The sequence below is a fragment of the Gadus morhua genome, chromosome 13, assembly GCF_902167405.1.
Source record: "Gadus morhua chromosome 13, gadMor3.0, whole genome shotgun sequence".
NCBI classification, from domain to species: Eukaryota; Metazoa; Chordata; class Actinopteri; order Gadiformes; family Gadidae; genus Gadus; species Gadus morhua.
The window spans coordinates 25,838,815-25,853,160 of NC_044060.1; the positions used below are offsets into that span (position 1 = coordinate 25,838,815).

At 41.0% G+C, this 14,346-nt stretch overlaps 1 protein-coding gene across 1 annotated transcript in view; it reads left to right on the forward strand.

Moving 5' to 3' along the window:
* Positions 1 to 14,346, forward strand: part of coro1ca (coronin, actin binding protein, 1Ca) — a 105,065-nt gene that overhangs the window by 19,146 nt on the left and 71,573 nt on the right. The window contains exon 2 of the mRNA XM_030373617.1: positions 3,434 to 3,633. Coding sequence (XP_030229477.1) covers positions 3,436 to 3,633 — 198 coding nt within the window. The 5' untranslated portion in view covers positions 3,434 to 3,435. The remainder of the gene's footprint in view (positions 1 to 3,433; positions 3,634 to 14,346) is intronic.

Genomic DNA, 14,346 nt, shown 5'->3' on the forward strand with positions numbered 1-14,346 from the left:
TAATATACGAAAATAAAAAGGCATCGAATAAAACACTGCCTTGCCACTAAACAGTAGTGCAAATAGGCCGTACTGATGTGTACACCAAAGACTATTCCTGACACTCCTCTGCCCCGCTGTGTTCGCTCTGGCTGTGGTCGCTCCGAACTGTTTCGGCCCGTGGCAAAGCGAGTCATCCTCGCTGCTGTCCAAGGCATTTTGAGACGCAGCGTTTATTTAATGCTCATATGACCTAGTGCTGAAAAAGGTTATATGAAAAAGTGTGAGGGTAGCGGTGGTGCGCTAAACTTGTTCTGTGAGCAGCTGGATGTGAACGATCGATTTTCAACTGTGCGCGCATGCACTGGTGTAATTGAGCTGCGCTGCTATACATCTTTTTTTATCAATGTAACGAGTTGCGAGTCTAGTGCAGGCTGAGTTTTTTTTTTCCCAGCACCCCCTGCTGAGAATACGTTCTCGCTGCTATGGTTGCACCAGATGTTATAAACATTAAACGGTCACATAAATCATTACTTTTTTAGTATGTTTGTTTCATATAATTGTATTGGAAGTCCTGGTTTTCACTAGGGTTGCCGCGGTGTGGACATTTTCACACCGAGTAATACACTCGTCTCCACACCGGTATTACCGAGTATTAACGGTATAAACTTTGAAACTAGGTCAACCGCCACACAAGCATCGGTTTTTAGACCCTTCTCGTCCTTCAGTTGCCGCCAACGTTCGAAAGCAGCGCCTAGGAATATTCTTGATTTCAGTTTTTCTCTTTCAGCGTTTTTATTATCAATTACTCTCTGAAAAAGAGTTTTCCTTCTCTTTGCTGGTGGTGGTGGGGATGGTGGCGTCTTGTCTGCCATGGAAATTGTCTTCTACTGCTAGGTCCAAATGTGGATTAACTAGTTCCAGTAGCTACCGCAGGATAACAACAAACAGGAGCTTGCTCTGGGTCACGAGCACTGCACGAAGGGGTCGCGCGCGGGGCGCGGGAGTGCAGTAAGACCGTTTGATTGACGTACTTACTGTCCAATGCAACTCGGTGGCAATGGAAATGATTGGCTGGAGTTTTTCGAGCCCTGCCCGTTCCACAGATGATTGACTTGTTTAATTTTCATGTCAGTACTTCTAACTCAGTGGCTGTAAGCGGGTTATGATAAGGATTTCAAGTAATTTTGCAAAAATGGCCAAAAAAGCGAATCACCTACCCAACCTTTAATATTTTAAAAAGGGTTTTAGTTCACTGTCCTTTTAAGTTTCCTTTTCTAGTCTCCCTGATTATTAACTTTATCAAAGCATCAGATTGGCAAGATTTGACTTTGACCCATCATCAATTATGAATGTATGTGCGTAAGAAAGTTGTAAGTTTGAGTATTAGGACTTTTAGGACTGAATCTATTGTTTAAAGGTTTTCTTAGTAGGTGCTCTTGTGTATTAGCCTTGCTGAACCTCTAAAACATCCAACAGTGGAGAGGAGTGGGCAGATACCCTAGTCACAAAATGCCAAATTTTCTGTGTCCAACAACAAAAGTTTTTTCAGCAGTTGGAAGCCGGTGTGTTCCCAAACTAGTCGGCGATCGCTAAAAATATTATTTCCATTTCATGTTGTCTTTTCAAACAAGCTGACACTCTTCCTAGACTTCTGTTTGAAAGAAGTCTGCATCTTTTCAGCATAAGTCTGATGTGTCAATGGCATGCTGTCGCTATCCCGCTCTGTATCACTTGCAGCAACTTGAACTTGCAAAGATGTTCTTTAATATATTTTCTCATGATCAGTAATGGCGCGTTGCCAACGAGCAGTACGGTTAGGTGCGATTAGATGCGGTACGATTCACGTTTCCAACAACAAAAGAGGATGGGGTCCCAAAATAAGCGCACTGAGCCGAGATTAGCTATACCTATTTTCGGTACTCATCCGTTGGGGTACCAAGCGGTCTGAAAGGGTGCCATAAAGATAGAGCTACACACACCGTCCGTTGATTGGTCAACAGAATACTCACTTCCGTCTGACAGGGGAAAACAAATAAACACAGTACCCGCAAGGTTTTTCTGGACAACGTCGAAAGCTTTCTTTAATGAAGAAAATGTCGTGCAAAAGTTTGTCGTCCTTCTTGGACACCCTAAGTAATTGCTCTTTGTTTAATGAGTCGCGTTCTTCTTTTCTCATTGAATTTATTAGCAGGCTACACTTTGTCGGGCTCCTATGATGTCACGATGCTTACGTAGCTGCTGCGGCTATCGCCATCCAGTTTAAACCCCGCCATACCATAAGCGTACTGTCGGCGGTGGATAAGCGAGCCACACCTAACCGTAATGCACCTAATTGTATCGCACCTAACCGCACCGCTCGGTGGAAACACGCAATAACTCAAACCACTGAATTCTGTGATCTGAAATGACAATGTTGTCATTGTGATACCTGAAAAAACAAGGACATTTTGAGATTCAGAATCATGTGGCCAAAAAGGTCCAGAAACCATGTAATTTTGTGTTGAAAAAGTGAATATGGCTGTTCAACAGTTCTTCTATGAACACATTCCCTTTTAACTAGCTTTAATTCAGAAGGCCATGACCAAACCTTTCCCTGTAAAGTTTCCCTGCTAACTTTCTATTTGCAGCAACCTCCTCTCACACTTGGCAACACAGTTTGACTAACTTGCCTACATCAAACTTAATCTCCTGGTCTCCAATTGGTTCTGGGAGTTGCTGTGGAAGTGAAGTGACGCTTAATGTTGTCTTGTCATATCAGTTTAACAAGGATAATTGACAACATAAATATCTCCCGTTAAGGCCATCTTTGCTGGCCTGCTCAATGCTATTGCATTATATGTTATGTCATAGTATGTAATTTTGTATTTTAGTTTGTCTGCCAGTGCAGATAAATTTGTTAGTAATAGTTGTTTTTTACTTTTCATGTTGTCGTTTTTTTAAATATTTGTTTGGGTATGCTGTTGGTAATTGGGAAGAATTGCTTACATGGAAATAAGAAATATTAAGCTTTAAATATTTTATTTAATGCCTAATCCTCCACCTTCACTCATTTCTGGGTTAATAGCACATTAAGGGGTGACTGCAGACAGTGAGTGATCTGTGTGAAAGCTCCCAGATGCACCGAATCTGTTCCACTGGCTTCATTGTCGATGCTTGGTATATTCATGGGCATTATGCAAGCCTGAGCCTTTTGTCAAAAAGAGACTGAATTTATTTTATATACTATGTTTTGTGGAATATACATGCAAGGGTAGTATGTCGTAGACAAGGCATTAGCACCTTACAAATTGTAATAGTCTAATTAATCACACATGTGTATTTGCTACACACCAAACAAAATGAGGATTTTTGCTTGACTTATATTTGAAAGCTCTGAGAAGGACACAAAACAATGTTTCGCAATGGCTAGAGGGTTATTTTGCTAACCTAATATTCTCTCTTCCCAACATAGATATGTTCAGACGAGTTGTACGACAGAGCAAATTCCGTCACGTCTTTGGTCAACCGGTGAAGAATGACCAATGCTACGATGATATCCGGGTGTCGCGGGTCACCTGGGACAGTGCCTTCTGTGCAGTCAACCCCAAATTTGTTGCCATAATTATTGAGGCCAGTGGTGGCGGAGCGTTCCTGGTTCTTCCTCTATCCAAGGTAAGTCTGGGGGATTGCCATGACGATGTGAGGGTGCTGTGAATGCTGTGGAAAATTGTTGAGATACCAGTTTAAAAAGGGGTTGGAAACCATCCCTGACATGGTTAAGCCTCACTCTTAGACTAAGCCCAGAAAATTGTGATGGAATGCGGCAATGTAGGGTCACTGCATGTTCTAGCATGCTCTCAAACATCTGCCACGTACTACTTGCACTAGTCATCGCTTTTGCAACCCTGTTCGTGTTGAGAATTACACATTGGCCATGTACCATCACAAAGAATTTCAGTTCTTTAACTTGTTTCTTGTATTCATAACACATTTTAAAATTGTAGTGTACGGGGGTTTCTAGTTTCGCAGCTACAGTACATGGTATTGTTTTTCCAAAGGATCATACATGGATGGAATATGACAGATTGATTTTCAAAGTGATGCAACATTCCCTGATGGCCATTAAAGTCAAAAGTAAGCCAAACTAGTCCAGATGTGGGCCAGTGCCCATGTGTCGGAACAACCTACGTTGGGCCTCCAGCTACATACAAGAGCAAATGCCTTTTCTATGACTCTTGTTTTGCTTTTGTTTTCATACAGCTCTGAATCGTATCAGTCCCTACAAGCTCTTTAAGAGCATATCCTCAATAGCAAGTGGAAGATGAATCAGTAGTCAGTGGCAATATCAAATTATCTAGGTTGGAGTAACAGGGAGAAATGTTATGCTATTCTTTTGAGGGCTTTGTGTTTATTTCTTGATACTCCTTGGGATTAAGGTGTGCCAGATGGTGTGAGATGATTGTATTACCTACAGAGGGACATGCATGGTCCACCTAGGATGCTGAACTTAATCATTCTATGTAATCTAAATGAGAAACTGAGTTTCTGAATGCAGATTAATTCTACTTCGCCAGGGAGCGGGTTTATGGACATCTGAAAAAACCGACTGTCGTTGTCAGTTTATTGAGAATAAGAAATGTGATAAATGATTTAAAAAATACATTACTCTCAATGTGAAACAGTTATTGCTTAACAACACTATTAGGCGCCAAATGTTTCACTGATTGAAAGTAGGGCTGCAGCTATCGAATATTTTAGTAATAGATTATTCTACCGATTATTCCATCGATTCATCGAGTAATCGGATAAAACATACATTGCTTAATTGAAAAGTAATTATAAATAAACATGAGAAAATAACACATGTCAATTAATAATGAACAACCAATTAGTTTCCTTTTTTTGGAAAAATCAACATTTTTTATTTAAAAAATGCATGGAGTAGCAAACCATATTTTCTACCAAAAGTCTGTACTTGTACCATGAGAAATAACATTGTTGACAGATAAATTAAGTGCATTTATGTGCCATACATTCATGGGTTTAAGTAAGCACTTACTTCACTTTCAGAACTACAAGTTTTTACCTTTTGCAATTCAGGAACAACATAAGCTTGGAAACTTGGAACAAGCCCATGCATAGTTTCAAACATTCTGGCTTTAAAAACAAATCCTGAGATGTAAAGAAAGACAAATAAAATTATTAAGTCTGTTCCGATGGAAGTCGTGCTGCTGTGGTACGCCAGCTCGGTCTTGCAGTGGACACACACCACGGTCTTCTCATTAATGGTCAACGTGAATTGATCCCAAACCTTGGACATTCGCTGTCGCTTTATCCTGCCCGTTTGGCTCTCTTCACTATTTTCGTTCAATTCTTCCATTTTAGCAAGTGCTAATGTTAGCCCCTAAACAAGTCAAAACATGCCGCGTCTGTCCGTTCTGTGCGTGGCATATGCGCCGGTTGTGTCACACTAAAAATGGTCTGTGCGGAAAACTGTGACCTCAGCTGTAAAATTAAATGAACGATGAATCGAGGCAAGAAAAATTCATCAATCTTTTTTTGTAATCAAATTATTTTAATCAATCGATGAATCGTTTCAGCTCTAATTGAAAGCCATGCTTCAGATCACAGTTCACATTCTAGGGAGGACTAGGGGGTATGGGGACGGGGGGGGCTTGTTTGTGTGAGAGACTGAAGACTCTGTACTACATTCAATTATCTGAACAGTAAATATTAAATAATCATACTAATAATAGCAGGCCTGTCACAGCAGTTACTCAAGTTAGTCATGTGCGCATGTGCCAAGCAGCCTGCAGCTCACACACACACAGCACGCGCAAACGCATACATACACCGCAAGCACGCACATACACACCGTATACAAACACCGTTTTAAATACACGGAAACGCACGGATGCATGACCGCACACACGCACAGACGCATGTCAAGATAAAGGCAGCAACACATACACGGAAGCACACAAACAGGCGCGCACACACATGCCCGCGCACACACCACACGTCAAGACAAAGGCACAGACACACTCGCCGAGGTAAGACGTTATGTTTTTAAACCTAACGGCTCCGCCATCGACGCACGCGCAGGTAAGAACACACACACACACACCGCAGCGACACTCGCCCTTAAACATAACGGCTCCGCCATCAACACACGTGCAGGTACGAACACACGCACGCACACACATCGCAGCGACACTCGCCCAGGTAACAGGTTATGTTTTTAAGCACAACGGCTCCGCCATCGACAACAGCGCAGGTAAGAACACACACGCACGAGCACACACCGCAGCAAAACTCGCCAAGGTAAAACGTTATGTTTTTAAAGGTAACGGCTCCGCCATCGACACACGCGCAGGTAAGAACGCACGCGCACACACCGCAGCGACACTAGCCCAGGTAGGCCGTAATTTATATTAGGCAGCTACTGTTGCCTGTCTTGGCCAGGACACTGGAAGAGATGTTTAATCTCAATGATGATTAATATTTTCAACTAACTAATAGTAGTTGCCTTGCATTTTAAAATGTCAATGCACTTTTCAACCCTGAATAACAGTAAAAGCTATTTAATAACTTATTTGCATGCATACTATACTCATGCCTGATTGCTTTCAGGCGCCCCGCCGGATTTCCCGGTTAAAGAAATAAATAAATCAGGTTTGCGTTTGCGTGATCTGACACTAACCAAGATTTGAAACGTGTTCACACCAAAAGCGTCGGGACGCCGCCACTCCATACAAAGTCAACGTATAGACGCCTGTCGTCTGAAACGCATCTATACGTTGACTTTGTATGGAGTCGCGCCGCCCTGTCGCTTTTGGTGTGAACGCAGCTTGAGAGGCGCTTTCAATATGCTCTCTCTTCTTTTCACTCTAGCAGTCACTCCACGTGGGAATGTGTTTTGGGATGAGATTATTCGTTCCCGAGGGTCAAAATCGATTTTTAACATTTGGACCGTTAATTATTTTTTTCCGAAGTTTTTCACAAGCCATAACTTTGTTTCCCGGGTAACGCCTGAGGGTTTGACTAATACTATTATTTGTTATCAACACGGCGGATGCGCACGCAGAATGATTGCAAAAAGAAGTGCAATGAAGTGATTTCAGTCAACCGTTGTAACCTATTAAAACTATCGCCCAGTTATATGTAGACCTGCATGCTTTCATCTGGATTTTATGTAAATAACTAAATGTCCAAGGTAGTAGCAAAGATATGTATTTTTTAACTTTCACGTTTCTTGTAAGTCTAACTAAATAATCACAATCACGTATATAGTAGTGTTGTCACGATACTGGATTTTCTAACTTCGATACTATACCTGGAAAAATATTGATATTCTATTACCATTTTCGATATCTGGGGGAAAAGTTTTTTTCAGGAAAGAACGTAACCAGAGTATATCTCCAAAACTGCTAGGGCTATAATATTACATCTTGGTGCCAATAGAGAGATTGTTGTGCAAGTGAAATATTCAATGTGGATACTACTTTAAGGCATAAGTCGAAGATTACATTTCCACCTGAAATAATTATCAGTCATTATCAGTTGGTATCACTGTCGTACTATGAGACACAAACAGGTAGATATCTTACCATTTGGACACTTGACACCCTTTATTTAAGGTTCAGGGCAAATTTCATCGAATGACACCAAGCCAGACATTTGCAACTACACATATGGCCATTAGATTGCGCTGAACAACCTGTGTTCTGATTGAAGGCAATTTACCTTTTTCCTTAGAAACCTTCTCTTAGTAATTTATTGTAAACACCATTTTTAGTTGCAAAATTTGGCCCCTGGATTATCTGTTCATGGTGGTTTAATGAGATCAGATTCAACTTTGTGGACAAAAATCACAAAGGTAAAATTTCATTTTTGGTTGTTAAAAGAAAAGGGGAAGTTTCTTCTTAAGTAATTATTTGTGAATTTTAGTCCCAGAATGATATGATTTACAAACTTTAGATTGTGGGAATCAGTGGTGGCTCAGCTTTCATAAAATATATCGTTTGTACAGGTCCAATTTCGTGAAAATGATCGCTATTGCTGTGCATGTGCACAGTTATGAAACCCATAACTGTGTTCTTGCATTTGCATGACTTTAAATGATTAGTTTTACTTTCCTTGGTAATCTGCTTTAATCTAAAGTACTTCCAAACCGCACTACTCCGTCTACCTTCTCTACCTAACCCGGTCGCGGTGGCGCTGCACTTGAGATGCTAGCTGTGTTGGCTAACCTTTAGCTAACACCGTCACACAGAGCATTGAGACTAGTTCTGCTGAATAACTGCCAGAGACTGCACTGCGAGTGAGTGACAGGAGGCGGGGCTATGTTCGCGCTGTAGCGCTGTGTGTCTGTTAACTCGCTGTCTGAGAGAAGAGAAGACAGCGTGCTGATCAATTGCAAATGTATCTATTTGGTGTGATTTTGCGGAAGAAAATGGTTTTTCAGCAGTTTTTAGAAACTCTTCAATAAATAGCCCTTTATATGAACAGACCCTAAAAAATGCACTTGCCCTTTTGGGCATCCAGAATTCATCTCAACTTGCCTTTTTGACTTTTTAGTTGCCCCGGGCAAGCGGGCAACCATTAGTGTCAATCCCTGTACGACTTGGCAACGGGAGGTAGACTAGTCCGCTCAGCTATGAGCCAGAGAGCTAACGTTATGCATTGTACATATTTATAATTCGAAATTCGTCCCAGTCTTTATACAACAGATACTCTAGGTTCTATAGCATATAACCGCGTTGTCTGATTGCAGTTTAAATCATTTTTCACAATTTACCAGCTCTTGGTTTGAAGACCGAATCACCGCGCCATTCGTTTCAATGGGATTCGCGACAGTCTATACTTTCAATATAAAGTGTACATATTTATAATTTGAAATTCGTCCCAGCCTTTATGCCACAGATACTATAGGGTCTAAACAAAGCATATAACCGCGTTTTCTGATTACAGTTTAATGCATTTTTCAAAACAGACAATTTGACTGGAACTACTTAGCAGGTAGTTGTTCTTTTGCGTTTAAGATATTAAGTGATTTCTTGCCGATGATCCATGGCTGCCTTTGTGAATGTCGGTACACATCGAATAATCGATTAGTCGTTCATTCCACCCACTGATTATTCAACCATGAAATTTTGAGTTATTCACATCCCTAGTACAGTATGATCAGAGTGCCTATTGAGAAGGATAAAGGATCTTTGGTATGATCACTAGCGGCGTTTACATGGACACCTCTGATCCGAATAGAAGTGGAAGAATAGCGCAATCGGAATAGAAAAGCCTCAATCGGAATAGAATTCTATGCAGAATAGAAGTGTAGTCCGCTATAATCAACATGTATACACTTATTCCGATTAGTTTGGGGTGGGTGCGTCTACTTTTTAACAGAGCTGCTGCAGTAGTTCGCAATTGGTCCACTCCGTCTATACTTTTATGCACACTGAACTTGACCGCTGTGTATTTTTTTTAGGAAAGTGTATTTTTTGCCTGATTCACGTCTTTCTTACCACTCCGCAAGTAGTCCGGTAACTTATCAACCCCAGCGTGTCCGGTTGCTAAGCGACGTCAACGTCTTTGGCAGACTATTTCTCTGCTGATCAACACTACGAATGGTAATTGTAAAAAGACACACCTTGTAAAGAATTGTTTCGTTTTGGCAAGGAGCCCTGTAATAAGCGGGATAATGTTTAGAACGCGTCCTCATTATCGAAAATAATACCCTTCAGGGCGAAGCAAGACACCTCCACTTCGCGTCGGGGTCTGGTTTGCCTTGTCTGGGCTTATTTTCCAGATAATGACCGGCGTTCTGTAGGCCTACAACATTATCCCTTACATATATCATATAAGTCCAGACCAACATAACTGTTGTGCGCAAGAGACATACGAACGTACGCTTGCCACTTTTGTAAATGCCATATACAGTACGTTCGGATTGATGATAGGAATAGATCTATTCCGAATAGAAATCTAATCGGATCAGAAATCGCCATGTAAACGCAGAGGACTGTCGGCAAGCGCTCAAGAACCTGTCGCGATCTTGTTGCCTCACTCTCACTCGCTCAGTGAACTGGCTGCTGCTGCTGTGGCTTAGTGTGAGCTGAGGGGCACGCCCACTGACTAGCCTCTGCGTGCAAGGAGTATGACTGAGAGTCGGAGCAGCTCGCTGCACATACACAGAACGTTATTTTAATAAAAGTATTGATACTAAAAATTTAGCGAACCGTATCGTTTTTTGCGCAAGGGTATCGTGATACCTTTTTAGTATCGGTATACAGTGCAACACTACAAACAATGAGTACGCCGGTAAGTGACTATTTAAAAGCAAGGATGGTTTACTGAACAGGCCTACTAGGCCCAGGATCCCAAAAGCTCTGGTGCTCTAACCAAAGATGCAACTGTAATATAGGCTTATATTGGGTTTGTTCATCTCATGTCTGAATGTTGTCCATTTATTTCCACAAAATTCACCAGAATCTATCATTTAAGGGTCTATTTATCAAAATGTTCTCCCAGGGGAGCATACCCCTGGATCCCGCTTGACAATTATGTTGATCAGGGCATATATCTTGGCATAGGGGCCCGCTAACCTCCCAGTTAGCGGGCCAAAAGTTTTTTCTACTATCACCCCTGTATACTACACTTTCCATTGTACAATTACCCCTGTTGCCATAAATTGACTAATTTTATAATGTAATCAAATGCTCACACAGTAGCTGCTTTCGACACAATTACAATTAGGGCATTTAGGGCTTTTATCCAAAGCGACTTACATCGGTTAAGACACGCGTGTAAGTCCTGGTATTCTCCTGATGGGCCTTATGTGTGAACAACATATCCTGACATTTGTACCCTGAAAATCTCCTGAATAATACTACCTCCGAGGTAGTATTTTCTCCGTAGGAAATGTAAATACCTTACATGTGAAAGTCGGTATTTCTCACACCACTTCAGTGGGCGTGTTGAATACGCTTCTGCATGTCATTGAGTGACCCCCTAAATGATAATCAGCCTGTTGCCTTTTGTTCGCTGAATGTTTAAAAAATCTTAAAATCTTAAAATTCGTTCACCACATATGTGATTTGTGGTGAACGAATGTTATACGTTGTAACATTATAGGCAAAATGTTATTATTTTATGCTCTCAGAAATGTGTTACATTATCGACTGGGGTTTCCACATTATTTCTATGGGTTTAATTACAACTAGAGGTTGAGCGCACGCAACGCGTGCACGAAAACTCAGGTAATAATAATAATATATAATTAGTAAATGAGAGCGTGAATTAATTTGTTCATTTTTAACTATACAAATATTTAAAAATAAGTAACTTGCTAAACAGCATTGTTTCAGTAATAACTGAAACAAGTCAAAGAATTTGTGCAATTTTAACTTTTGCAAAACAACAATGTCAAAATGTGCGAAGGTGAACACAGTCACTGCTTATGGCAGAGCTGACATCTAGCATCGCTACAGGCTATCCTCTATGGTTTTAAAAATAATATTTCAAGGGCCCTTTGGTAATTGCACTCTTTTACAGGTGGACCATTTATGCTTATTTTCATGCAGGCTGCAGACTGTTGCCCTGCAGCCTGTTCCGCAAGTCTGTCTTGATCTATACACGCCGTAGTTAAGGCAGCAGGAGTGTGTTGCTTAGGCTGCTTCCTAATGTAAAGTGCTATGGGAAAACCTGCTTGGTCTTGGTGACTACTGTAAGCCCATTATATGTCCTGATATTGACTGTTCGTGTTCAGTGAAACCTCTACCTACCTTTTATATATCCACTATTTTAGTTTAATGATCACATTATTGTGGCATCCTATCCAAAGAACTCCACTTCCAAACCGTTGACAGGTCAACTTTAGGGGTCGGCTTAGCGTAAGACCCACATTCCCGCCAACATTTCTGACTCTTGTTAAGCTGCTTACTTTTCACTTTTGGTGTTATAAAGAAACGAATGAGATTCTTCCATGAGAATTCCCTCCAAGTTTGTGAACTGGTGGACGAGTGATGTGCCCTCCACATATCATGCCAATCTTCGTCTGAAATTTGTACATTGGGTTCTTTTTCCCATTTCATCTTAATATATTTAGTTGAATGTTTGTCGTTAGTATTCAAACCTCTATACATTGCCGAAATTATTCTTATGTTACTTTCCTGATATGCTTTTATTATGATTTGGATGACACCGTTCACCTCCTTGGGATAATCGGACTCGATTTCCCTTTTGAATTAGTCCCTCATTTGAAGGTATCTATAGAATTCATGATCTCCCAATTCGTATTTTCTTCTTATATTTTCAAAACTCTCCAGCCTCCCGTCTTTTACCAAAACACACCAAGTTGTTATTCCCTTTGTTACCCAGTGCTTGAATCCTGGATCATACATTGCAGGTTTGAAATTTTTATCATGTGCTACCCATTTTAATATATTAATGTCATTCTGAATCTTATATATTTTCAAAAATTTAAACCATAGACCTAGCGTGTGTACTGTTGTTGGGTCCATTTTATTTTTGAGTTCTTTGTATAGTTTGTTATCTCCAATGAAATGTTGAATTGGAATTTGGTTTACTTCTCTTTCTATGTCTTTCCATTTTGCTCTAAATTCTGACCTACACCAACAGTACACAGTAGGGCTGTAACGATACGCGTATCGAAACCGAAATCGCGACACTCAAAGCCACGAACCTGTCTCGCGGTGTGAGAAGGCAGAAGCGCGATATGCCCTTTCTAACTCTGCGGTGAAATTGTCCGATTGAAATTTGCTAATAATTTGTATAAATAATAGTCTGCTGACAGCGCCCCCTCCTATCTATGCCGTAAGTATGCGACGAGATCCCCTCTTTGTGATGACAGCTCTCCGTGGCTACGGAGAGCTGCCGTCGAAGTCCTCATATGTGATAAGAACGACATTTATCCAGAGTGGGCCAAGCGCGAAAAAAATGGCCTGTGTGATCCTGTCTCTATTGTTTTGTGTGATTTGACTGGCAGTTTGTCTGCTTATAGGTCGGAATGAAGCGGCCACCGATTATTGACAGGATGGGTACTTTATTCTACCGGAATCGTTCGCTTCTTCACTAGACACACGCGCTACCGCTCGCTCTCCTCGCTCGTCCACTCACTCGCTGACGTCACTCACACACGTATACGCACACTGCCATTCTCGCGCACACACATAGGCCTACGCTACTCGTAACACTATGCCTCGTTATTGCGACGTTCGTGACGTTCATGTTTTTCCCCATCCATTGAAAGTTAGGCTATTAAACATGTTGCATTCTATACCGCCTGAATATGTCATAATTTAAGCTACATAGCCTAATAAGCGCTAATAAGGATATTTGACTAAACCAACCAAACAGTTGAGGGTTTATGCCTACCAGCAAAAAGCATCCTCCAACTGCAATCTTTGGTTATTTCTTTATTAATTTAGCTATACTTTAATAGTATTCTTTCTGTTCAAATCTGTTCAGTGTTCCAAATAGTTTGTTATTAAATGTTACATTAAGTTAATTGGTATATAAGTGTTGTTTAAATAAAATGCTTTTTAAATTGAAAAAAATCGTGGGATGTATCGAACCGTGGGTCAAAAATCGTGATACAAACCGTATCGTGAGTTTGTGTATCGTTACAGCCCTAGTACACAGGTCTCAATTGAGCAGCATAATAGTATTCCTTTAATTTTGGAAGACCCAGTATAAAAAGAATACTTTATTAAAAAAAAGAGAAAATATGAAAGAAAAAAAGACTGAACGAAAGGACTTGCACATACACAAGTGGCATCAACTCTCAGTCATGCTCCTTGCACGCAGAGGCTAGTCAGTGGGCGTGCCCCTCAGCTCGCACGAGCGAGTGAGAGTGAGAGTGAGACCATGTCAACACTAACCCGGGTAAATATAAAAACTCACATTCGCAATGAAAACGATCTCCGTCCACACTATCGTTTTCATATCGTTTTCGGAGTGTTTTGCATCCACGTTCCACACTGATTACAGGTGCTCGTTCAGCTGATAGTTGCAGTTGATCAGCTGGCTAATCAATTTCACTGATTAGTATTGCTCAAACCAACAGTACAGAGGTGAGTTGTTTTTTTTAGGAACGCCGCTACAAGTACGGTTTGAACTGGCGTCTTTGCATTTTTTCCCATTGCTTAAGCACAGCAAGTACAGCGCTCGCCTTCGGTGTTGGATTAACTAATATGTTTGAGACAATATGAGTTGTAACTGGAGACACAAAAGTACATTGTACACAGAAATCATCATTTCCATTTCACCTGCCATTTTTTGATGAGCGTCTCGGTCTCGAGCGCAAGCTTGTGGTGGCGTCATGGCAGTGTCATGGCCACCAAACGTCATTGTTTCTGAAAG